The following is a 26,788-nucleotide window of genomic DNA, read 5'->3' on the forward strand; positions in this document are numbered from 1 at the left end:
TAAACTCATTATTCATAATATTTTGTAAAATCTTGTATATTCGCGTAAATATAATCTCTGTTTCGTAAAATAATGGCTAATTCAAACGAAGAATCGTTACGCGCCTTAAATTCTAATGATAACCCGACATATAAATATTGCTTACTCATCTTTGTCCTGCCAATCTTCCTGTGCTGCCAAATTTCATATTTTTTTCAAAGCTGATAATTCAGCTGAGGTACTTTCTTCTTGTGCTTCATACCATCTCAGGGCTTTTTCCGACGCCGTAAAAGCTTCAGAATGCGTTGGAATGTCATTCCTATCTTCTTTGTCTTTATTGCTCCCTTCGATAGAAATCTCTTTAATCTTTTCAATAATTGATAGAACTGCATTGACATCATCATTAACGTTACTAATGATATTTGGGACATTTCGTCGATATCTTCAATGTTTGATAACTGACTCTAATCGTTTTTCAAAGTAAAACTTGATATGTCATTCCGCGTATTGGCAACAAGATATGTACATTCTTTAATATTTAACTGTATATATGCCATTAAAACATTGTTTTCAGATTTATAACATATCGGAATGAACTTACGTAATAAGTGTTTTTTATAGCATCGTTTAAAGCACTCAATGATGTAACATTGGGTGGTAAAGGTTTTTATAAATTCATGTTTTCCGCGTTTTCTCTAGCCTGCCTTAGCTAGACTTAATTGTCGTTCTCTGACTGCTGGTACAAATATTGTTGAAAACCATTTCATAAAGATGTTCGTATCCATCCAAGAATTTCTCTGAGATAAATACATAACGAGTGTAGCATTTGAATTCACATGTTTCAAGCACCGAGGTTTGTTATTCTTTCCAATTACCAATACAGGAAGTTCGTAACTTCCGGAAGCATTCGCACATACAACAGTCGTAATTGTATCTTTATTGACCTTATGACCCGGTGCTGAGTGTCCATATTGACAAAGTAAAATGTTTCGCAGAAATAATTTCCATAATAATCCTATTTCATCTGCATTATAGACATTTTCCGACATATAATTTTCTCGTTTTAATAATTCTGTAAATCATTTTTTTCAAATTTCAGCCACAAATTTATTTGGCGATAATTTTTCGCCCAATTTATTCGATCCACCAACACCGTTACGTGTTTTAAAATTCGCTGATCAGCCCGATGATACTTTAAAGTTAGAATCGCCATTCAATCTTGTATTACACTGTAAAACCTGCTCGCTTAATGTAGGGCCGGATATAGGCTTTCCATTGTCACGCTTTTAACAAAACCATTCATACACTGCCATATCAAGAATTTTATTATTAGCAGTTTTCATACGTTTTTGTGTACATATTACATGAACTCTCGCTATGATTCACAATTTCGCACTTTCTTTTTTTTGTATCACAAACAGTTGATTTCCCAATAGCGTAAGATATTGGTATTTCAGTTACGGTTTCATCATTATCTGATTGATTAATTATTCCGCGTTTTATTCGGATAGATAAGGCTATATATTACGATTTGAAGATACATTGACACATAGCATCATAGTCGACTAATCGAAATGTTAATACATTCAAATTAGTAATATTTAAATTCACATTTGTCATGCATAAACCGCAGTTCGAATAATCGAGTTTTTACGATATTTCAAGCTATATCTGTGCTATAAGGACAAGTTACGTAACAATACTGTGTAACACGTTGTGAAAATAAATGAAAAAATGTTATACTTATGTACATTCTTTTTCAAGCATATTAAATCTTTGTTAAGTGCAACATTTATTATCAATATTTGCTCAAGTTTAAAGATTGAATACATAGTATTATCATCCAGGATGCACCCAGACAGTTAAAATATAAACAGTGATAAGCATAAAAGGTGATTCGGTGTGAAAACAAGTTAAAAGTATCGATAGTAAAGTAATAAAATAAATTAACATCTTTTTATGCGACGTGACGCTTCTTGTTATTCCCATCTCTGCATATACTTTTAATTCATGCTTTTACGAATTCCACGTATGAAATATTGTTTGTATTTATAGAAGCGTCTTCGAGAATATCTTTATTGGATTTTGCACGTCCAGAGTTGATTTTTAGAAGATACTTAACAAATTACGCCCCTAAGAATATACGTAATAATTATGTATTATCCCTAAGATGTTACGATAAGCCCAATTGTTAGATTGCGAATTAGTAAAAAGTGCAAAGAAGTCTGTGTTTCGCGTATAACTTCGGTTATACATCCCAAAATAATGTGCCAATTTTGAATTAATCCGCTTAATTTTCGCACGATCGATTTATCAACTTATGAATATCTCAACTTATCCGCCGAACTTATACGCTTTTTGAAAGATCTAGATTTTGATGTTGAAGTGAAAAAAATTGTTCATTTAGACGCTTGGTTGAAATACAGCAGTGATCATTTTGCTTAACCGAAAAATGCAGAATTCTATAAAATGCAATAAAATGTAAAAGTGGAACTTAACTTTCTATCAATTTTAGAAATTTTAGAAAATGCTTCTCTAAAACCAATTAGCTCTAAAATGGATTTCTTCGTAAAAAAATTGCCAACGATAAACTATTAAATATTAAAAGGTTCAACAGTCGTCGTTTTGCAGTTTATCACCTGTGTTATGTGTGGATGCCCATGAAAGATGGAAAAACGATTACAGAATTGTACCATTTTCGCAACGACCGGACAGAGAGCGTTCAGACAGCGTTCAAACTCGACCGCGCGAGAACGTATGAAAGCTTATGTAACGTATGTAATTTATGGAAAAATCACATTATTTCGGCAACTTAAAACAGCACTTAAAAATCTCTGCTTTTATTTGTAATTTGGGATTACATGAAAAAAACACAGAAACGATTGGTAAAATCTATTTTCTTGTTCGACAAAATTTAGAGGCTGAGAATAAACATAAAATCTTATTGGTTTTCTTCTTCACTTATCGTTATTGTTACAAAATCACATTTCCGTGAATAACAAGTTATATCTTTGCCGTTGTCGTCCACTTTCACTGCTTTTTCAATTAGAGTATTTTTTAAAAACATACCCGTGGTAAAATTCATACTCTACACCAAATATGTCGAAATAGTTTCTGTGCAATGTCTTCTGTCCTCTTCTTCCGTTCTGAATAACAGAGGTGTCATAGCTCGAGAGAAGATCCTTCGCAAAATATGTAATTATATTGATTAATTAGCCAGCAATTAGATCAAAATGCATAAGCAATGTCCTTAGTGACGTAATAAGTGATTATATAAACACAACATGGAGGAATGCTAAGCAGCGAACTTGAATCATAGACAAATTATAGATGCATTATATATACACGTGTGTTTTACATATTTAATGCTTTGTGTTACTACTCGTAATTCAGTATCCAAGCGATTATCGCCAAGGAAGCATCTACTGCTTTACTTTACACCGCATTTAGTGTTATCGCGCGTAATCACATCATCGTTTACGCGTGTGTGGTCTTGTATTCTGTAAATTGTCGTATTTCCGCTAATATTTGATTTTTCATCAGTTTCAGTCGTCTTCAACTTGAGGCGAAATTATTTCGACCATGTAGCCTATAACATAAATGAAAAGTTAATCTACATGTTACTATTTCAAGTAACTTTTTATTCTTCTTCTTTTGCTGCTAGCTGATTCGGACGTATTGCGATTCTAATCTTTCCGATCTTTCTATATCGTTGTACGTCTTTTCCCACATTCTTGCACATCTTCCTCTACATTGCTGCACATTTTCTCCCACATTGTTGCAACTTCCAGGTTTCCCGAATTTCTTCGTTTCTGTTTATAGCTTCACCTATATCGTCTCACTTATTGTGACTTCATCTACGATATGTGGCTATTCTCTAGAATGCTATATCATATGTCCACATATAGAAGCATTGCTACGAGGGTCATATTAATTTCTATTTTGTAAACTGGACTATCTAAATGAATTTTGTTAGATGTCTTGTTATATCTCAATTGCTCTTCTTGTTCTTAGATTCGACATATTCACAACAGAGCGATCCAAAATCAGATAATAGCGATCAATTTGTAGAAAGTGTTTGTTAATAAATTTTACAGTACGACATAGAAGAAAACGTTCAATACGTTAAAAATGAAAATTATCGAACGGAATAGAAAAAGGGGCTTCCATGTTTGTAAGAACGTGAACAATTTCACTGCAATCCGGTAATCATTCTGACAGTTGAATGTATTCTGAATAAAGAATTGCATTTCTAATTAAATTTCAAGTGAGCATAATCCAAGATATGAGTTATTAAAAAGAAACAAAAGAGAAAACCGAGCTCTATGTGAGACCAGAACCGAATTCGGTTGTTTACTTCGAAGCTTGAGGAACGCGCAAGGACATGAAATCATTGGGTGAAAATACGAGCTCGCTTTCTCAGCAATCGTCTTTTGTCTAACGTGACGTCAAATTCAAAATTCATCGGTAGCCAAACTGTTCCACGTTTTCGTCTAATTATCAATAATCATAGACGGCGAGCGACGTTAAAAACTGTAGTAGCAAGCGTTTATATTGGAATATTCCCATTTTCGTGAGCGCAGGTTCCGAGGAATTGAGCCTTAACGGTTTGTAACTGTCCAATATAGAGCATATTTTGTCAAAGACTTTTTCTTTATTCATATACAATTTATTTTCTATATATCTATATATATTTCATTGATTATTCCGTGTGTTTGTCCAATGCTTGCATGTTCATTCTTCAATTCAAATTGATGATCTGTTATTATTACTGTTAATTATCTGTTATTCTATATTCTATGATAGATTTCAGACGATTGTAAATTACTTTTTTCATAATTTTTGCTATTACTGAAAGAAGCGAGTTTGATCTGTAAGACGCTGTCTGCAGATCCTTACCCTGCTTGGATATTAGCACTGCATTCTATGATCACTTTTGTTTATAATTCTTTTAGGATTTTCCCATTAATAAGGTGAAAACCAGGTGATCTCTTTATATTCGAGATAATACCTCTAATTACTCTTATGATTGTACGTGGCACAGAATAACTATTATCGGCTGTGACATTGTCTGTCATTGTCTGTCATCGTTTGATTGCCTCTCTGAATCGTGTTTATTATATTGATATGAGAAGAATATTCCGTATGAATGATTTACAAGTATTTTGACACGGCTCTGGTACACCTTGGCCAGGTCCTATCCGGTTTTTTTGATTGCTAGAGTCGGTTCCATGTCTTTCCACAATGTATAATTGGTTTCCACGTAAAAAAAATGGATATAAATAAAAGTGAATCTAGCAAGTTTTTTTTACTGTTGCGTGTTTTTACTGACGCGTGTCCATATATAGTCGCCTGAATCTGTTCACAGTTGCAAACACTTACTATTAAGTGGCTGGCGTACGTCCAATTTTCTGAGTGGTAATCTTATGCGTATTTATATGCGCATGGGTATTCTGAACTGAACAGTTTTTGTTTTTGACGAAAGAAAATTAGAGATCTTTAGTGATGAAGTCTTATCCTCCGTTTAACGTAAACTTGCGATGTAGGATGAGAGACGCGTTCGAGCGATTTTCAGTCTTTCAATGACATTGTCAGACGAATAAGCAAACTTTTTATATATTTTCTATACTTTTTATGATACCTTATACACGATACCTAGAAAATACAGAGAAGACATGTTTGATAGTGATAGTAATGATAACGAATATTACTTTGAACCTGACAAGATAGAAGACGACGACGGTGCTTCAGACAGTGGAAACGAACTGCGTTTAGCAAGGAATCGGTTCAGACGTTTCAATATTTCTAGTGATAGTGACAGTGATGATGAACTAAATATCGATGAAAATAATATAATCGACGTATATATTTTCTCGACTGCGCGTGCTAATGTCTCTCGTCTGCTCCCGTCCACAAAGGGCTAAATATTTCGAAAATTCCATATCATTGGTATCTTTCGTAGCATTTTCACGTCTTTTGTAATTTTATTCAATACTTTTTTATTTGCCAGTGTTTTGAATTTCTACCAAATTGCTTTTAATCTTTGCATACGATTCTTTTCTTTTTTTTTCCCGTCAAATCATCACCTGTTCGGTTCTTCTACATTTACCGCTCTACCCTGTATAATCACCACTCGGTTTTAGTTTTCGAAATATACATCTGCGAAAATATATCCCATAATATACTGTATTTTACTTCTGACAGAAGGTATTACACAATACACACACACACACACACAGAGTTCTAGTATTATTTACGCCGGTATTGTTATATGTATATTATAACAAATTATTAGATTTCTTGGTTTGTCTGTGGCATAGGCTATCTAACCAACACTAATCTATGCAAAGGCGAAACAGAAAATTTCAATCTAGATCTTGGATCATCCTTTTAGTAAATCAGTGTTGATTAGGGTAGATGAACCCTTAACGCTCCGACTTTTAATTGCGAATATCGACCGACAACCGCATCTTATTCTCATCGTACTTCGACGGACAAATTTTTAAATGTCAGATTTTAAATGCTACAATGACTTATAAATAATAATATTAAAGTGATTCAAAACAATCTTTATTCATCTCAGAAGTAATATAATTTTGATTACAATATTTATATGAATTATAATTAAGTAATGTGTGGATTTTTTTAAAACATTCATTGGGATGCAAACTGGGCTTGCGTTCACAGGTCTCACAGTAGAAAACTGTTTGTTTTTTTACCGCATTACTTCCTTTTAGTGAACAAACAAGACATTTTTTCTTTTCCCCTTTCGGCAACTGATTTATTATATGGAGTTTGCCATCTGAACGTTGTTCGTTATCTGTTCCGGAAGGCCTGCCATACACATCGTTATTCCGAAAGTTACTTAGGAGTTGACTCACTAATAATTTGACAAACTTATAGTGTGACAAAGCGTTTTCTCCTTTCCTTTCCTGAGAAATCTTGTAAAGTATATAAGCATTTATTACGCTTGTTTCTAGTCTTCAAAAGAGCAATTTCCGCCACCATTTCAACGATTTTCTCAGAAAACAATATGTTGATGCATATTGATCGGCTTTGTCTACAGTGCTTGAGAGGCACACTGGGAGTAGATAGCCGAACATCGGTGGTGTTTGAGAGACACACTTGGAGTAGATCGCCGCACATCGGTGGTGCTTGAGAGGTACACTTGGAGCGTTAAGGGTTGAACTTGTGACCGCCGTAAAGCAGCCGCATACGCCAGAATCGAACAAAGAAATTTAACAACTTGTCATAATTACCGAATATGTTGATAACGCCAGCGTGACATAAGTTTAGGTAATAAATAATAAGACAATATTAAACTCTATATTATATTATCGTTATTAAACAATGTTAGAGCTGTATGGTGTGTACTGTAGAATACCTCAGACTAATAACGTACATGTTATAAACAGCAAAATACCACATGTAGAGTATCGAATATATTAGGTTAAGTAAAAAGTTCTGAGCGTTTTTCGCTAGATGTCTTTAGTGAGCCATATCTCACGATGTGCACATCGCATCGAGTCATAGTATACACCGATTTCAAGGTGATATTACGCATCAAAAAGGTTCTTTGTCAGTTTTGTGTTCGGTGAAGCCAGTTGTGTGTTACAGCGTTCGAAAATGGAGATAAAAAAAGAGAAAATTCGATACATTCTTCAGTACCACTACGACCAAGGTGAAAAGGCGGAGCAGGCGGCCAAAAAAATTTGTGCTGTTTATGGACCCAGTACAGTATCGAATGCAACAGCAAAGCGGTGGTTCCAACGATTCCGTTCTGGTAATATGGACGTCGAAGATGAGGCACGCTCTGGTAGGCCAATCGTCGAAAATGTGGATAAAATCATGGAAATCGTCGAGTCGGACCGGCATGTGAGCACTTATTCCATTGCCCAGGAACTGAAGATTAGCCAGAAAACCGTTTGGAACCATTTGCATAAGGCTGGTCTCAAGAAGAAGCTCGACGTATGGGTGCCACATGAATTGACGCAAAAGAACCTTTTGGACCGAATTGATGCCTGCGATTCTTTGTTGAGACGTAACGAAATCGACCCATTTTTGAAGCGGATGGTGACTGGCGATGAAAAATGGGTCACATACGAGAACAACAGCCGAAAAAGATCGTGGTCCAATCGCGGTGGGCCGGCCCAAACGATCGCCAAGCGTGGATTAACGGCCAAGAAGGTTTTATTGTGTGTTTGGTGGGATTGGAAGGGAATCATCCATTATGAGCTGCTCCCATCGGGGCAAACACTTAATTCGGACCTCTATTGTCAACAACTGACCAGACTGAAGCAGGCGATCGACCAGAAGCGGCCAGAATTGGCCAATAGGAAAGGTGTTGTGTTCCATCAAGACAACGCCAGGCCGCACACATCTTTAACGACGCGTCAGAAGCTCCGAGAGCTTGGCTGGGAGGTTCTATCGCATCCGCCGTACAGTCCAGACCTGGCACCAAGCGATTATCACCTTTTTAAGTTTTTGCAAAATTTTCTTGATGGTACAAAACTGGCCTCAAGAGAGGCTTGTGAAAATGAGCTGGTCAAGTTTTTTACCAATAGGGACGAGGACTTCTTCAACCGCGGAATTATGAAATTGCCTTCAAAATGGACAAAAGTAATCGAACAAAACGGCGCATATTTAATCTAAATCGAATAATCTTGACTATGTTAATTTCATCGTCGAAATAAAGCGAAAAAGCGCTCAGAACTTTTTACTTCACCTAATATTTTTGCAAATACCTCGGAAACCAAAGCCGGCAGTTAAAGATAGCATTTATATGTATGAGGAAAGTTGTTCACAACATTGACTTTGATTATATGTCAAGGTCTTAAAAATAGGTGAAGTTTATAACTTTATAAATAACTACGTAACGCTCATGTATAATACATATATTTAATGTAGACAAAACACGATTACAGTTACATTAGCCTCAGATAAATATGTTTATTGAAAACTGTTTGTTACTTGATGTTATCTCGTGAATAAGATTGCAAACTAAGGTATCATATAAAATAATATGGCAAAACTTGATATTACAGATAGATGAAAAAGAAATCGCAAGAATAGAAGTAAAATGGATGTGGGAAGCATTGCTTTGGGGGGGATGACATCAGGACTGACCCAATCGATGTGCTGGATACTTCTAACTATGTTTTTATATATCAAGTATGCGGTTGACGATTACGCTGCGAAGAATGTCCCTTCCGGAGCACTAATGTCGTCTTACGATTTCATAATTGTAGGCGGTGGTTCTGCAGGTACGTTTTCGATTATAAATCTAATAAAAAATATAACGAAGATAAGCGTATCTGCGCGTTATTTACGAACGAGAATGAGCGCGTTGTTACTCGTATGATCAATTAAGACAAAAATTTGACAATTCCTTTCTTTCGACAAATCTATCGATGAAACGTATATTAGGTTTGTGGCAAATTCTGCGTCGTAATTTCAACAAATTTCATCTCTTCCTTCACCTTTTCGAAATGAATCTTCAAATTTTTGATTTCAAAGTATTTGTAAGTTTTTGTGTGCTACGCATATTAATAATGGTAATTTACACGACTATAGGATCCGTCCTAGCGAATCGCTTGTCCGAGATAGAAGATTGGAACGTGCTCCTTTTGGAAGCAGGTGGTGATGGATCAGAAATCTATGATATTCCTGTTCTTGCTGCTAATCTGCAGTTAACCCAAATCGATTGGAAATACAAGACGGAACCTAATAAGAATTTCTGTCGAGGTAAATAATATTTAATAATGCCTTGTTATCATGATAATAAGCATCTATCTAACTATAGAAGAAATAGTTAAAAACAATGTTTTACTTTTTATGTCGAAATAAGTAAATTAAAATGACACAAGATACATAGTATGGTCACGCTTGGAACGCATTATACTGAATTTCGGTTATTTGGGACACACTGGAACTAGCATCCTTTGATCCGATTAAGCGGCTTTCCCAATTATGCAAAGTACCGCATATATGCTAGTCTCTATAAATTAATACATTCAACGAGGAGGTAATTAATTTTTACAGTAAATATATAAAGTCTCAGTTGGACTGACGATAGGGAGAGAAGAGAAAAGAGAAAAAAAAGGACAAACATTGAGTCGGACGCGGCACACGCAAAAACCATAGGCGTGGAATCGTTGAAACTATTTGACATCCCTGCTCAACGATAACACTGATATGATAGACATTAGCGATACTCTGTATGTTTCGTGCGGTGAATGAACGTTTTACCGCAAATCATTTTTAAACAACTCTGATTGTTCTCATATACAGAGTGGTTGGTAAATGGTGGTACAAGCGGAAAGGGGGTGATTCTACGCGAAAAAAGAAGTCGAAAATATAGAATAAAAATTTTTCTTTTTACTTTTTTTTTTTAATTTTTCCACCGAGACTACGATCTACAGTGAGATCCGCTATAACGAGACGTGATAAAGATATTATCTATACTTTATGCTCGTATCTCATTAATTAATTAGCTTCTTCGCTATATTTTCCATAAAATGTAATATAGAATATATGCCGATAAAAAAAAGTAAGTCAACATCTTCGCTCAAATTCAATGAAAATAGGAATTGATATGTTCTCGGTCTTTGGATCTGGCAATGGTATATTTTATCGTATAGATTGTTCTTTAGATTTGTCGTCTTTTTTTTACGTGTTTCATTTTCAATAGATGCATGCTTCCGGAATATTTTTGTTGCTACTATCGTCGATACAACTACCAAAAGATGCAAGCAAGAAGTATTACGCAGTAACATAGGGGTGGTGGAAATCACCTCATTCCATTTCACGCTAGAAAAGGCAGGATCATTTTAGACAGTCTCGAAAGGATTGAGACATCATATAGCTACATTGAGGTATCATAGGCTACAATGATATAGCTGGGCAAAGAGCGATTCCTCGTGAAAAATAAATCGGGAATATTGCAGAATAAAATTTTTGCACATGTTGCTCTGTTTTCTAAAGAAATCATTTTGCCCTGTACACGTACAGTGGCTCGCGAAAGTATAGGAACACTTGGCACAAAATTTTTCATGAATATGTGATGTGCAATGTACGAAACTTTTTAAAATTTCCTTAGTACTATAATGAAATACGGCTATCCTGACTATAATATTAAAATTTGAGGCCATTCAGTAAATGTATGTGGAAGTGACAAGATGTTTATTGCGAACATACACTCAGTGAAAAATTAATATACAGCATGAATGATAGTCTTAAACATAGAATTAGTGCTAACGACCGTCTCACTACAAATTGTGGCTTATTAATACAGTAAATAATCGGTTATTCGTATAATATTGAATAATAATTGGTAATATCTTGTAACTTCTATTATATTTCTATGTCTATTTCAAATTTTACTAATCGCAATTATAGTTGTGTTTCGCTGCAGTGTTAATGAGATTCCAAAATGTTTGCAATATATACGGGGTGGTTGATAAATGGTGGTACAAGCGGAAAGGGGGTGATTCTACGCAAAAAAAGAAGTCGAAAATATATATGTTTTCTAAAGCCCCAGCTCACAGAACCTGTGAAAAACTGGAAAAGATATCCACTATTAGATTTTCTATTGTCTTTGCTCTCTATTCATTCTACGTCTGCAAATCCAATTAACGTCGTGGTTTCATTTTATAGTCCATGTAATTACTTTCCATTTGTTGCCCTCTTGAAATATCGAGCAACTCTTTTCACTTCCTTTCTCCTCCTCTTCTGTAACTCACGATTTCTCTCATTATTCAATATGCAATCTATTTTCTCATCCACTGTATTTTTCCACTTATCCTTATCTTGTCGACACAAAAGTTGCTTTCTATTTTTAGCTTTCTCTTTTGTGTCAATTGCCACTCACAAAGTGTCTATATATCTGTTCGCTCATACTCTCCCTTTTGTCTTTTCGGATCTTTTGGGCACTGCACACTGCGCTTGATTTTGTAAATTCTCGTTCGAAAATGTTCACTATCGATGAGCTGTTTTTCCCGGCGAGTCTGCTCATTTTTCAAACATTTTGCTGTAATCCTTTTGTAGGTTCGAAGAAAACGTCTTCGCACGATTGCCTTCCTGCAGGCGTTTCTTTGATTTTATTCATATTCATACAATCTGTATCTTTGTATAATAAACCGAAATGTTTTAAACGCCTCCGGATAACCCACGAACAACCCATTAGTTTTTCTGTCTTCTCATCCAGCTTTTTTCTTTTCTCTGCCAAAATATACGCGTTTTAACTGAAATAAGTGTATATATAGAATGCAAGTAAATCGATTCCTATCGGAAAATGAATCTATTGACGAATCGAAAGAGGTATTAACGCGAATCGATAACCAATCAACGTGGATATTTGACAATGTCTTCGCTGTATTTTACTTTAAATTATGCCCACAGCGATGGAAGGAGGTCAATGCAACTGGCCACGTGGCAAAGTGATCGGAGGGACCAGCATGCTAAACTACATGCTCTACGTTCGTGGTAACAAAAAAGACTACGACACGTGGGAACAGCTAGGCAATACCGGATGGTCCTACGACGATGTGCTACAATATTTCAAAAAATCTGAAGATAATCAAAACCCTCTCCACGCCGAGACGCCGTATCATTCAACCGGAGGTTACCTAACCGTTCAAGAAGCGCCATGGCACACTCCCTTGGTCACTGCGTTTATCAAAGCAGGTCTAGAAATGGGTTACGAAAACAGAGATATCAATGGAAAACGACACACTGGATTCATGGTTGCTCAAGGGACGATCAGACATGGCAGACGGTGTTCCACGGCGAAGGCTTTTCTACGACCAATCAGGACGCGGAAAAATTTACACGTCGTCATGGGAGCTCATGTTACGAAAATTTTAATAGATCCGTCGTCGAAAGTGGCTTATGGCGTAGAGTTTGTTAGAAACGGAGAAAGGTTGCGCGTTCGTGCGAAAAAGGAGGTGATCGCTTCCGCGGGATCTATCAATAGCCCTCAATTGCTGATGTTGTCGGGAATCGGACCTAAAGAACAATTATTGAAACACGGCATACCAGTGATTCAGGATTTAAAAGTGGGTCATAATCTTCAAGATCACGTAGGTGTGGGAGGTGTTGCGTTCTTGGTGAACGAAGAAATTGCGTTGGTGGAGAGCAGGATATATAATATTCAGGATATGCTAGGATATGCGATTTTTGGAGACGGTCCTTTGACATTGCTAGGAGGTGTCGAAGGAGTAGCTTTTATCAATAGCAAATTCGTGAACGGTTCTGACGATTTCCCAGACATAGAACTGCTTTTGGTGGCAGGAGGGGCGTGCTCCGACGGCGGTAGAAATATATGGAAGATTCATGGACTGACCAACAAATTCTACGATGCCGTGTTTGGGGAAATTAGTAATAAAGACGTATGGTCCGTGATTCCTATGCTTCTAAGACCAAAAAGTAAAGGTTTTATCGCACTTCGAAGCAGCAATCCTTTTGATTATCCGTTGATTTATCCAAACTACTTCGAGCAACCGGAAGATATAGCGACGCTGATCGAAGCACTCAAATTTGTGTTTGAAATGAGTAAAACTAGCGCGTTTCGACGTTATGGTAGCAAAATGAATCCTAAACCATTCCCTGCTTGCAAAAATATTTCCATGTATACCGACCCATACTGGGAATGCATGATTAGAGAGTACTCCATGACTATATATCATCCCACGGGTACCTGTAAAATGGGGCCCAATTGGGACCCAGAAGCTGTGGTGGATCCTCGGCTCCGAGTTTACGGAGTTGCTCGACTCCGAGTCATAGATGGCTCGATTATGCCAAATATAGTTAGTGGTAATACCAATGCGCCGATTATAATGATCGCAGAGAAAGGTTCAGATATGATAAAAGAGGAATGGCTGAAGAATGAGGTCTGATATCAATAGCTCTTTTCGTAAATTAATTTAAAGCGAGTGCTGGTAGTTCATTAAATACTAGAATCTTACAATCTTCAACACAACATAAGTTTTCGCTACTAATTTCTATTACGTAATACAATGCTTAACATACAAACCATAGGTGTAGTCTTTGAATCAGTGCAGATCTGTTGAAAAAAGTTAACCGCAACATTAATCTTGAGCGCGATTTCCAAGGAAAAATATTCTTATTGCATCTTGTAGTATTTATTACGAGGAATAAGCTTGGAAGGAAATATGGATCGCGAATGAACTCATGGTTTTTAACACTTAGCCAACCGCGCGCGCCACAACGAGCTATACGTTTCCAACGCGCAATTTTCTAAGTATCGAGGATTAATATTTACTACTTAAAACACAAAGAAGTCTGAAAATTATTTATACAATTATCTTTATAAAATATAAGTCAATTATATTTTGCGGTAATAATTTTATTAAACGACTTCACATATTGTTTGTACAAAACATGAAATTAAAAGTATATATTAAAAGTATAAAAAAATATAGGTACAATTAAAAATTCATAATGCATTTTAATATTTTTTTACAGTGTGGTATCGTTTATACTTATCTATAATAAGTTATTATCTTATACTTATTATAAATATTTAGCCATGTCACTGCACCACGCCAGAAAAAATTACTGAAAATTCTCAATGCGGGAATTGATTGTAAATATTAATAAATAAAAGAAAAAAAAAAGTGTGATATCGTTCGATTATAACTTCATTTAGCCATAACTGATAATGTAACTTTTAAATTAATTTTAAAACCACTAAATTGATGTATTTTATTATATACTGTACTTATAAAAGCAGAAAAAGTGGCGCAATTTATTGGGAACAATTCCAGGTAAACAATAACTGAAAATAACAAAAAAAAAAAAAAAAGAAAAGGCGTTGATAAAGTCAAAAAGGGAGATCTCCCTATTCGGTCGGCTAAGTGTTAAGTATTTTTTTAGTTAAGTACTCGTCCATGATCAAATATGGTCATGTTCGCCTTCTCAGGCACCCCCTTTTCCGGAAGAGCCACGGACGCGTCGCTGCGCCCGATGTCTTATGGGAATTTACCATCCCTTCTGGCCCGTCAGCATTTTCACTTGTACTTTCACTATGTAGTTTGTACTTCGTACAAGTTCATCGTCAACCTACACGATTATTTCACGATACTACACTAATGACACAGTGACGTAATATCTTACGCTGCTAATGGCGCATCGTCATCAAGCATACAATTTCCATTACTAGAACTACTGTATAAATAAAACATCTTCTTGAGTGACAATTATACTAATGTAAGTGTAAAAACGATTAGAATGGAATTGAACTCTGCAGCTGTGCAACGGTATAAGAGATAAAGGAATTACGTTTCTAATGACATCGCATGTCAATATTGCCTTCTTAGAAAACTTCTTTTCCACTCTTCGAATGCACAATATAATCACGTGTACTAATTATACGAAGAACGGAAAAGAAGTTTTCTAAGCAATCAATATTCACACGCGATGTCTATTATACTTATCTATACGCTATTATACTTATCTATAATAAGTATTAACTTATTATAAATAATTAGCCATGTTACTGCGCCACGCCAGAAAATTTACTGAAAATTCTCAACGCGAGAATTGATTGTAAATTTTAATAAACATAAAGAAAAAAAAAATTTCCATTCTAATCGTTTTTTCGAATCATCCGCCGTGTTAGGATAAAATCGTGAAAGCGTACGCTTATTTGCGTTGGCATCACGGGCGCATCTACTGTTTTTAATTTATCAAATAAATCATTGAAAGTTTCAAAGAAAGTAGCCGTGTGTTCAACTGTCGGTGAACAATGCAGACGACACTCTCTTACCTAAACCGTACTAGTGTTTGACAGTATGTGCCTTTCTGATGATTTATAAGCTGCTCGTGTATTTTTATTTTTTTCTAAATTTCACAGTGGGATCATATTGGACCAAGAAACCCAGGATCCATTAGTTAAAAAATAATTTTTTAATAAATTATTCCGCATACTCTTAAATAAATGTAAAAAATTGAAAAGAAAGTGAGGTGAATATGCCATAGTGCTGCTGCTGGTGTAGATGTCGCTGTACTGCTTTTTATTTCTTTTTTGCGTCCGAAGACTTGCACGGATTGAATTGGTTCCTTTTTTGTTTCTTCTGCATTTTGCAAAGCACGTGGTGGAAAGAGAAAATCGGACTACGGGTGCCGGGATTTGAATCTGGGTCCTGAACGTTCGCAACCAAAGGCGCTAACCACTTCGCTACCGTCGTCTGGTCTTAGTTGCTGTCGAGTGCCGCCATGAAAGTATACTTTCCGGGGCTATTTCTTGTAAAAGAAAGTTTTTGAATAAAAGTTCGACATCAGCTATGCTTTGATTACTACTTCGATTACTGATCGTTAAGAAATCATTTTTTAATAAATTATTCCGTATATTCTTAAATAAATGTACAAAATTGAAAAGAAAGTATACTTTCCGGCCATTCCTTGTAAAAGAAAGTTTTTGAATAAAAGTTTGATATCAGTTATGCTCTGATTATTAATTTGATTCCTGATCGGAAACAATCACTTTTGAAACCAGTTTCATTCGATGCACCTAAAATTTTATTTAAAATTGTGGATAAATCGTTCCTTTTTATGCCAGATTTCGAGACAAAACAAGCCAATTTTCAATTAGTGAATAGCTCCGGTAGGATAAAAACAAGAACTTGACAACCCACAGCTGTGCTATGGCCCAAAACACCTAAATCTTCAAAACCTTTAATAATCTGTCTGGATAGGTGAAAATCTAAATATTTCTTGGTAGCCATTTCATCAAACGAAGGAACTCAATTTACAATCTATCATATCCATACGATATTGATTCATATAATTTTTATCGCGTTAAATATATTTTGACAAATTCCAGACCAAATATCTATTTAGCAAAACCCATATAAAAATAAGACTAAAAAGAAAACATCTCACTGACCTCACTAAAGAAATAAAATAGACAAACTCGAAGATGGTATCCCGCTGGGGGTAATAAAGTTAGAAAAATTTACCAAATGTCCAGCTGGACAGATTGTAAAGTACAAATTAAATAAAAAAAACAACACGCATTGTATTGTAGAAAGTTGGCGAACTGTAATATATTGCCATACACAACTTACGTTCGTTCTATGTGAAAGTATTTTTGGAAGTTTTACATAGCAACATCAGTATGAAAATTAAAGCAAAATCAGATACTCTTTTTGCGATTGCTTTCTTCGAACACGTATTATCGTATTATCGTATTACACGTATTATGCTCATAATTACAAGCGAAGAATATTAGATGTATTCTTCTCCTGCTTTCATTGTTCTTTAATTTCCATTGACCCACTATCCTGCACATCGCGTTCTTTCGTTATCGAACTGCTTTGAACGTTACAATTTTCGTCGGTCATATCTGTACCTTGGCGTAGAAACATTTTCGGTATAGCATTTTTTCGCAATATACACGACGGATGAAAACTACTTTTTAAAAAATACCGACTACATACGTATTCTTTTTTTTTCGTTTTTCAATTCTGTGGTATTCATTTTCAACCTCCAATTATCTAAAGCACAGTTAACCAGCAACGTTATGCATCTATCACTTATTATTTACAGGGAAACGGTGAAAACTGGTGGTGTTATTCGTATACACACACTTTTTATAATGACTTTTACGCGAAAACTTGTGACATCCCATTTTAAATGATTAAACAAAACTATATACAATTATGCATTACACGTTTCGCACAATACAGAATAACGAAATTACATATGCGCAATATAAACATTTACATATAGCGTCGTCCCGTAGTTCGCGTAAAAACTGACAATATTCTCTCATTCGCTACTGTCATTGAGTCTGAATGGTTGATGTTAAATATATTAGGTTGTCCCAAAAGTTATTTTATTTAATTATGTATGATCCGTTTTGTTCCAAAAGAACAGAAAATGATGTGCATCTATTATTTCCTTATAAAACGAAAGAAACTTTTGGAACAACCTAAAAGATCGATCATTAACTTAATTATAATTCCTACCATACCAACGCTGGTATCTTATTCTATACTGAATCGATAATGTCGCTTCCGATACTAAAATGGTATGGAAGACTAAGTAGCTGTTGAGCCGTGGGGCACCTTTCTCGCAGTGCATGTACGGTTTATTCTATTCTTAATCAATAATACGATATTTTGACCTATACCTCAGTTGTAATTTCATATTATAATTTAATTCTAATTCCGACCATTACGAACGCTGTAATCTTATTCTATGCTCAATCGATAACGTTTGGAATGACACTGCAATGGTAAGGGACTCTATATCCCCGTTATCCTAGAACATAAAAAGACATTGGATAATAAGTTTATCCTGTTCCTTGCCTGTGGTGATACAATAGATTTATCCTGTACATGACCAAGAAGTATATATAACTTATACCAAAGAGTATATGAGAATGCTCACGCCTGTATATTGCATTGGTCTCCCTAAAAGTGCTGCCTCTAGCGGCCAACTGTTGCTCTGGTTCAACTCTAGTATATACAAGTTATTTTCTGTATTTTTGCATTTTCTGTTATTTTCTAAATCTTTTTTATTTAGTTTCAATGCAAGTGATTTGGGTATGTAGTGTGTATAGTGTGTATAGTGCGTGTTGTATTTATCGTGATTATTGTGTACTTTAAGAAAAAGCAGAGGCTATATTGAACATTTACTGTAATATAAAACGATTGCTATTTTCGTTACGATTTTTCTGTTAACAGTCTGGACATTCGCGGACGGGACAGTCGCAGTGAGTGTATGAAATTTGTATAAACGTTGTTTATATGTGCTATTATTTATTGATTATTTATGGAGGCAAAGGATTAGAAGAAACATTAACATTTTTACTTGGAAATTCTATGAAGTGGTTTTCGATATACTGTTATGGATTTTATCTAGTAGGCAGGTATAATGTTTAATCTACGATTTTTCTTACAAAACGTCGTACGGAATGACTTACGTCTTCAAATGTCATAATCTCTCTGTCTCTACGACTTTTACGAGGTAAGCTGCTGCCCATGTACCGTTCGATTTCAGGATCCCTGAGCATACCGCTGCTTAGGCGGACCTACTTTCGTTCGTGTAAGGAGATTTGCTCGCGTACAGTGGTATTTTGGCTGATCTTGAATTGTAAATAACTAAAAAGCAAAGCCGAAAAAGCAATATTAGGTTCTTGAATTTCATTTTGTTTTAGCTTGAAGATTCGCCCCTTAAATTTATTTACGCCTATAACCGAATATCCTGTATAATGCCATTAACCTGTCAATCGGCGTTTTTTCCTATACATGTTACCGTTACTAGGTAACAGATAGACACGCACAATATTTGAAGTATATAATTAGTTTGAAATGAAATTTATTATATTAATGAATTTTGGGAAAAAGTTATGTTTTTTAGTAATTAGTAATTTAGTAATTAGTATTAGTAATTTAGTAAAAAGTAATTTATTGTGCATTAATTTGTTCTTTTTAAACCGTACCTAATTATCAGTGATTCTCGATATCTTATGTTGTAAATAACAAAAAGATATAAACAATTCAAGCAACAAACGAAACAGTTATTCTACATCATTTTACGTGTCTTGTAATTTTTCGCAAATACAAACGTGTATAGTACCTAATAATAACAACACTTAATTGGACACAAAGTAAAACTATATGTATTACGGAATAAAGTCAATATTTCGTTTTTAAATTGTATGAATAATAACATTCGCCTGAATGAAGAGCTGTTTCGCACTGTTCCTACATATAAAAAGTTTCTTTACGTATTTTATAAGACAGGCAAACCATATTTTCTATATTTTCATTATTCTTCATTATCTTTATTGGTTCGTAATTTTATACTTTTTTACTAAGTCTTTTTATGTTGAACATTCCTACTACCACTATACTACGCAGCGATGTCCCACTGCATCGACTTCCGCACAACTATCGCTTCGCCATTATCGACTTCGCGATATGACACCCACTTTTCGCTAATGTAAAGTTTTTTCTCTTCTCGGCATACACTGCATCCATTATCTTTTTTACCTTCTGATCTTCTTGGGCCTTGCGCACTCGATAGATCAAACCGCTTCGGCCTTCCTGCACTGACAACACTTTTACTGCATTCCGACTGAGAGCATCCGCATGTCGCATCGCCGTGCCCGGCCTATGTTCAATTGTGTAATCGAACTGTACAATTAAATGCCCAATGTAACACTCGCAAACATAAATCTTTCTTTTTCAATGTCTAAATAAACGCACTGTAGTCGGGCACTATTTTAAACGGTATATTCAGTAAGTAGACACGAAATTTTTTTAATGCTTTTATCACCACTAATATTTCCAACTCGTAGCTGGTATATTTTTCCTCTGTAGGAGACGTCTTCCAGCTAGCATAGTATATGGGGTGAAACTCACCCCATATCCCCTATGGGGGATCTCATCACTGACATTTTTTTGCAACAGTACAGCGCCCAACCCTTTTTTGCAAGCATCAGTATGGAGCTCGGTCTCGGCTCCCACTTGATATAGTTTAAGTATCGGATTCTCAATTAAAGGCTTCTTTAATTTTTCGCGTGATTCTTTCTCTGACGATCCAAACTCAAATTTAACGTCGTTTCTCAACAATTGCGATAATTGTTGCGCAATCACGGCATACGATTCTATGAATTTATGGAAATATCCCGTTAAAGCCAGAAAACTCTGTACCTGTTTGATCGTCGTGGGTTCCGGAAATCTCGATACTGCTAATGTTTTCTGCCGCGACGGCCAAATCTGTCCACTTTCAACAATGTATCCGAGATAATCTACTTATTTAATTAAAAACCTACACTTTTGTCAATTTATCACTAACCCACATTCACTCGCGGCCACTAACACTTGTCTCAGTTTCTCGACTGCTTCACTCTCATTCTCCACGGGTATAAGATCATCTAGATACGCTAGCACAGCACCACTGGTTATTAGAGGTCGAAACACTGTACGCACATGCCGTTAAACACGGCAAGTGAATTGCACAAGTCGAACGGAACCTGTAAGAACCTTTTAAGAACCTTTAAGGATCTTTCAGGGAGTGCAAAGGCTGTGTATTTGACACTATTTTCGTCGATAGAGACGTGGAAAAACTCACCTTTCAGATCTGGTGTGGAGAATACTTTTGCGTTCTGCAATCTATCTAATTGATCCTTTATTAACACGTTGACTGTCACGAGTGTTTTCAAAGAAATCACCGTCAGGCCACGCGTACGGCAGTACCAAGCGTTCTCTGCTAGGTGCTCCCATCGATATTTTAATAATGCGAGTCGTTCAAGCGGTGGTCTCAAGAACGATCTCTCGTTTCGTTTGTTCGCAACATTAAAACCACTAGCTGTTGTTGAATATAATCAAGGAAATAGGTTATTCCGACCAAATAGTTTCTTATGCCACCACAATTAGAAAAGGAATCAAATAGTACAGAAAACTTGGCATTCAACTCCTTCTAGGAATTTCTGTTGTAAACGCTTTGACGGTTTACAAAATTGCAGCAAGGAAGAATATAAATATTAGCATATTTAGACAATTATTAGTTGCAAAATTATTAGTGTTGTCTGAAAATACAAAAAGTCCTTGTCTTCGTCGGAGTCAGCATAATATCGCTATTCGGAAAAATGATTCCGGAAAAAGCATCAGACGCGCGTGCAAACTATGTTATGCAAATAAAAGACGTCGAATGGACCGAACAAAGGCACAAAAGAATTTGAAGTAAACAACAACTTATTGTCCAAATTGTCCCGACCAACCTCAGCTATGTACAGAATGCTTTAAAGTTGTACATTTTAAATAATTTTTTTAATAAACCATTTTCGTATTTTTATTTTATCTTTATCTTTTCATATACCTACGACGATCCTTCGCAAGTAGTCAAATAAGCGACACCCGAATACGGGTTACGCGGCCTGACCAGAAACTTTGCTGACACCCGAACACGGGTGTCGTGGCAGTCAACGTGTTAAAAGTGAAAAGAACTTATTTTGGTATAAGTAAATTATAAACAAAAAGGTACTGTGTTCTCTTTCATACGATAAGCTTTACAACATTAAAGTTAAAATATCTTTCAAACTAATCATTTTTCAATTCAATTGCTAAATACCTTTTTGTAGAGAATTGAAAAGTGCATCGAATGGTGTATAAAAAATATAGGCTCCCATTTTAAAAAAATTGTGTTAGTCTTGAGATCACCTACACGTCTCCGCCTACGATGCCTATACACCAAAAGGTTTGTAGCGGCACACGAGATAGAGGACAATTCAAATCATGTTGTTTTGCCTCGGAGTAGCAATATCGTTGGGATACACATAATGTAATAATAAATAAACTCCGGGCAAAACAATGTCGCCGCTACGTGCAACCGTCAAACGAAGACAAATTCGAATTTTCGGGCTCTCCCCCGACCAGTATAAATAAACGGACGCGATCGTAAGGAGTTCAGTTATCTATCAGTTATGAGTTAGTCGCGCGAATCAATATCTCAGTTACCAACGAGTTGTCAGCGATTATATTAGCGATTATACACTGTCTCTAGCGAATCCGTTAGTACGAGCGATTATTGTCTGTATTAACTTATTTAGCATTTTAAAATACATTTGACGGTTGTAACAGCGAGTTATCTCGTCATTTAATCACAACAACTCAACCAACAATCCTCTACAGATTTCATTCCTGAAAGAGAACATTTTTCGTTCGATTTTCTCGTATCTCTTTCGATCTCGAAGAAAGCTCCATCGACCATTTATAAGAATCACTTTTCATAGAAGCAAAATACAGAGCGCATGTATCTTCTATTAAAACGAAGTGTATGCACTTAAAATTTGCGAAAGAGAAAGGCATAAAGTATAGCATAGATACAGTGACGTGAATGACTGCAGGTATTTGTATATCCATATACAATTGTGTCCATTATGTAGCACCAGGGTAAACCGTGGGTCACCTACTCATGCAGAATTTATAAATGCAAATACGTTGGCATTTCAACCTGCTCACTGATTTTTTCATAATGATCAGGTCTGAGAAGAGAAAGATAAGAATGCATATGTTAACTATGCTCTTTGCGGTAATTCGCTTTGATCGTTTACAGTACGATTAAGAAACAACGGACTACGTTTTATTATTTTCATTTTGTAATGCTTACTGTAACCTATACCATATGAAAATACAAATAAGTATAATATAATATAATATAACATACCTTTGTTATGTTATTTCCTGTTCGCAATAAATGTTACATAATACAAGAATATAAGAGAATGCCAGAATGAAATACACAGGATGTTCTAAAATGTATGAACATAAATAGACTGTAAATGCTTCTATACATTCAGATTTTTATGAATAGAACTAAAGAAATGGAATCTGTATGGAGATTTGTTCTTTACATGTACATATGTACCTGATGTACATATATTTAAATTTTCTATAAATGAGCAAACATTTGCAATCTAGAATCTGAACTATAGAAATAACTTTGATCACTTTCCGCGTATCCGAGACCAGATATTCTCCCACTGTAATGCGTTAAAGGAACCAGAAGAATGTTATATGGATAATGGAGGGTTAGAAAAGGAGACTGTAGATATAACTAACACTCGAGTGAAATCATAAACCAGTTTATACAGAGATATGCATTGAATTCAGACTCATGAAGTTACATCCGTATATTTGGTACACCCAATACAGGAAATATAATTTAACGTTGTTTTAATATTATACATTATATAGCTTCACAAATATTTTATTTACGTATTACTACATTTATTTACGTTTTACGTAATATTTTATTTACGTTTACTCTACTACAATTATGTACATTAACATTTTAACAGTTACAAATTGAAGTCACGTAAAAATGCGCATGTATAATATGTGTATACGTATATATGTACGTTTGTATACGGAATTTTAAAATCCGATATTTTCTAAAACTATGCCTTGAACGTAAAAATGTTATGCCATAACACTTTCTTAGTTGTTTATATTATTTATTAGTATTAGTATTAGTTTTCGAGGTGAAGGGCGTGATAGGTATTGAAGGAACACTCGAATTCGTTTAACAATAAATATTTATTAACAACTATATTCGATGGGTACACTTGGCATAAAACTCGCGGTTATTAATTTCGGTTCGCTATTACAAGTTCGATACGATTCGATATGCGCTACGAGTTCGGACGATGATTGCCTGAGATGTCGAGCGATTCGGATCAGTGATTGCTGCCAACTCAACTATCCATTCGGACAGTCGTCTCGCGACTGACTTTCCATCACAATGATGCTACATAGGAAAAAACTATGATGGATCATCGGATCCATCCATTAGATCATCGGATTCGTTGAGGAAACCGTTGGCTCGGAAAGTGAGGGAAATGGACGTCGCTGTTAATTGGCTAAATTTTGAGTCGTTGAGATCGCTTGAGATTAGAAAAACCGTGTACGTCGTCTTTCTGTGGTTCGTTTACAATTAAGAGCGCCTATGTGACTAAAGTCACCCAGTTCTTACAGAGATATGAGAAAAAACGATAAACAACGTTAGAGCAGAAGAACGATTTCGTGTTTCAAGGAGGGACGACCGAGAGGTCAGAGTATGCGGTTGAAAAGTGAGTGTGTTGCGAGTCAGAGTTGATCGAGACGTCGGAGAGTAGAGTTGAGAGAGTTGATCGAGACACCGAAGAGAAGAGTTGAGAGAATTGATCGAGTTGTCAGAGTTGCTAGAGAGAGAGTGAGAGGGAGAGTGAGAGTGAGAGAGAGAGAGCGAGAGAGAGTGAGAGAGTGAGAGAGGGAGAGAGAGAGAGAGAGGAAGAGAGTGAGAGGGAGAGAGAGGGAGAGAGAGGGAGAGAGAGAGAGAGTGTGTGAGTGAGAGAGAGAGAGTGAGAGACAGAGAGGGAGAGAGAGGGAGAGAGAGGGAGAGAGAGAGTGAGAGAGAGTGAGAGTGAGTGTGAGAGAGTGAGAGAGAGTGAGAGAGAGAAAGAGAGAGGGAGAGAGTGAGAGAGAGAGAGAGAGTGAGAGAGAGAGTGAGAGTGAGAGAGAGAGAGAGTGAGAGACAGAGAGGGAGAGTGAGAGAGAGCGAGAGAGTGAGAGAGAGAGCGAGAGAGTGAGAGAGAGAGCGAGAGAGTGAGAGAGAGAGCGAGAGAGAGTGAGAGAGAGAGGGAGAGAGAAAGAGAGAGGGAGAGAGAGAGAGGGAGAGAGAGGGGGAGAGAGTGAGAGAGAGGGAGAGAGTGAGAGAGAAAGAGAGTGAGAGAGAGGGGGGAGAGTGAGAGAGAGAGGATTAAATTTGTTGTGACGAGAGTTGCCCAAATAACTGTAATGTTATTTGATATAGATACGAGTATTGCATTTAGTTTCAGTTAAACAAATATCGTTTTCTGTCCAATTTATATTTGTATATTTAATTTAATTCATTTATATTTGTATATTAATTAATTTGTATATTTAATTTAATTAATTGTTTAATTATAAATAATGTCCAATTTATATTTGTATATTTAATTTAATTGTAAATTGTAAGTAATCAGGAAAAGATTTATATCTTTAATTTCCACGATACTACACCACCCTTGAGAGAAAGTTGCTAGCAGGAAGCGTCGTACCTGAGGAAAGCAGATTTCCAGTATCTTCCCGTAATGGGGGTTAGGTATAGGGACTGTTAAGACAAAGATTATTTGTTCCTTTGAAGGACCTTAGCTAAATAAATCCTAAGATTTATAGCGGGTCCTTAGGTTAGCTGAAAATATTCTGAAAGAATGTATCGGTATCTGGCAATCATCTTGTCCGAAGAAAAGGGTTTTTGTGTAGTGAGCTACGGGACAGAAACCATTAGAAAGTTTACTGTCGAGTGTCGCTACATATTTCTTAATTAGCGTGATCAAACTGCATCTATGTAATTAATACTGTATCAGACAATTAAAGGTAGACAATATGCCATAAAAGAAAAGAAAGTAGAACGCTTTCCGCTATAATATTAATTCTATGAATTTGTATGCATTGGTACATAATATTTCGCTCTTTGAGAAACTAATTTTTTATATTTCTAGCTTATCTTAAACTACTATTCAGACAACACACTCTGTCTTTTAACTATCAAAATATTCAACGTGTTTGCTACAGACATACAAAATTAGAAAACAAATAACTTATATATTAAACAACCAATAGAAAAGATGGAAAAGTATTCAACTGAATATAGTATCACTTGCATATACAGGGTGATGCGATAATCGTAGTACAACCGAACAGAGGATGATCCTGTATGAAAAAACAAGTCGGAAATATAGAACACGATTTTTTCATATGATGTTCCGTTTCTGACAAATTCCAGTTTGAAAATTTGTCAAGTATACTTTCACTTGACTAGGTATCGATTTAACAGTCAGCAGGAGGTTATTGTATACATGCGAGAACAAGTTAAAAACGTAAAATAAAATTTTTCCGTTGAAAACCTCATTTTTAAGACAATAATGTTTAAACATGTTTAATTGACATCGAAATAGTGCAATGTGTTCGTGTGTGCGTACGATGCACTTCAAATTTATCTTCCGCGAAAATGAGGCATCTTTTCTACAAATTTTATTCTACATCTTTTACTTGTCTTTAAACGTAGTTTAAACCCCTGCCGATTGTTTATTTTTGTCTAGTCCGAAATTAACTAAATTTGAAATATTTAAATATACCTGTCAAATTTTCAAAGTCGATTTTCTTGAGAACGAAGCCGCAGATGAAAAAATGTTATACCAAATTCTTTTCTTATTTTTTAATATCAATTATAATTTCTAATTATCAATTCTGGGAGATATTTTGCTGTATCT

The 26,788-nt window shown here is 35.6% G+C and overlaps 1 protein-coding gene across 8 annotated transcripts; it reads left to right on the forward strand.

The window, feature by feature from the left end:
* The first annotated feature begins 3,357 nt into the window (after positions 1-3,357).
* LOC117214535 (glucose dehydrogenase [FAD, quinone]-like) lies at positions 3,358-14,423 on the forward strand. 8 transcript variants are annotated; one of them, XM_033460710.1, is made up of 5 exons: positions 3,384-3,611; positions 3,994-4,246; positions 9,024-9,242; positions 9,553-9,723; positions 12,379-14,423. In XM_033460710.1, the coding sequence occupies exons 3-5, from the start codon at positions 9,059-9,061 to the stop codon at positions 13,872-13,874; spliced, it is 1,851 nt and encodes a 616-aa protein (XP_033316601.1). In that variant the 5' UTR covers positions 3,384-3,611; positions 3,994-4,246; positions 9,024-9,058; the 3' UTR covers positions 13,875-14,423. The 8 variants fall into 8 exon arrangements, with proteins under 8 accessions (XP_033316605.1, XP_033316601.1, XP_033316603.1 ...); XM_033460712.1 differs by having other exon boundaries at positions 3,384-3,586; XM_033460713.1 differs by having other exon boundaries at positions 3,385-3,462.
* The last annotated feature ends 12,365 nt before the right edge of the window (positions 14,424-26,788 follow it).

The sequence above is a fragment of the Bombus bifarius genome, unplaced genomic scaffold (assembly GCF_011952205.1).
Source record: "Bombus bifarius isolate JDL3187 unplaced genomic scaffold, Bbif_JDL3187 scf7180000009201, whole genome shotgun sequence".
In the NCBI taxonomy this organism is placed as follows: domain Eukaryota; kingdom Metazoa; phylum Arthropoda; class Insecta; order Hymenoptera; family Apidae; genus Bombus; species Bombus bifarius.

Excerpts from the sequence above, each read along its gene's own strand:
- LOC117214535 (XM_033460714.1), top strand. The coding sequence starts at position 9,059 with ATGGATGTGGGAAGCATTGCTTTGGGGGGGATGACATCAGGACTGACC. Across the intron at positions 9,243-9,552 it reads TGTAGGCGGTGGTTCTGCAG|GATCCGTCCTAGCGAATCGC; the intron begins GTACGTTTTCGA and ends ACACGACTATAG. Across the intron at positions 9,724-12,378 it reads TAATAAGAATTTCTGTCGAG|CGATGGAAGGAGGTCAATGC; the intron begins GTAAATAATATT and ends TTATGCCCACAG.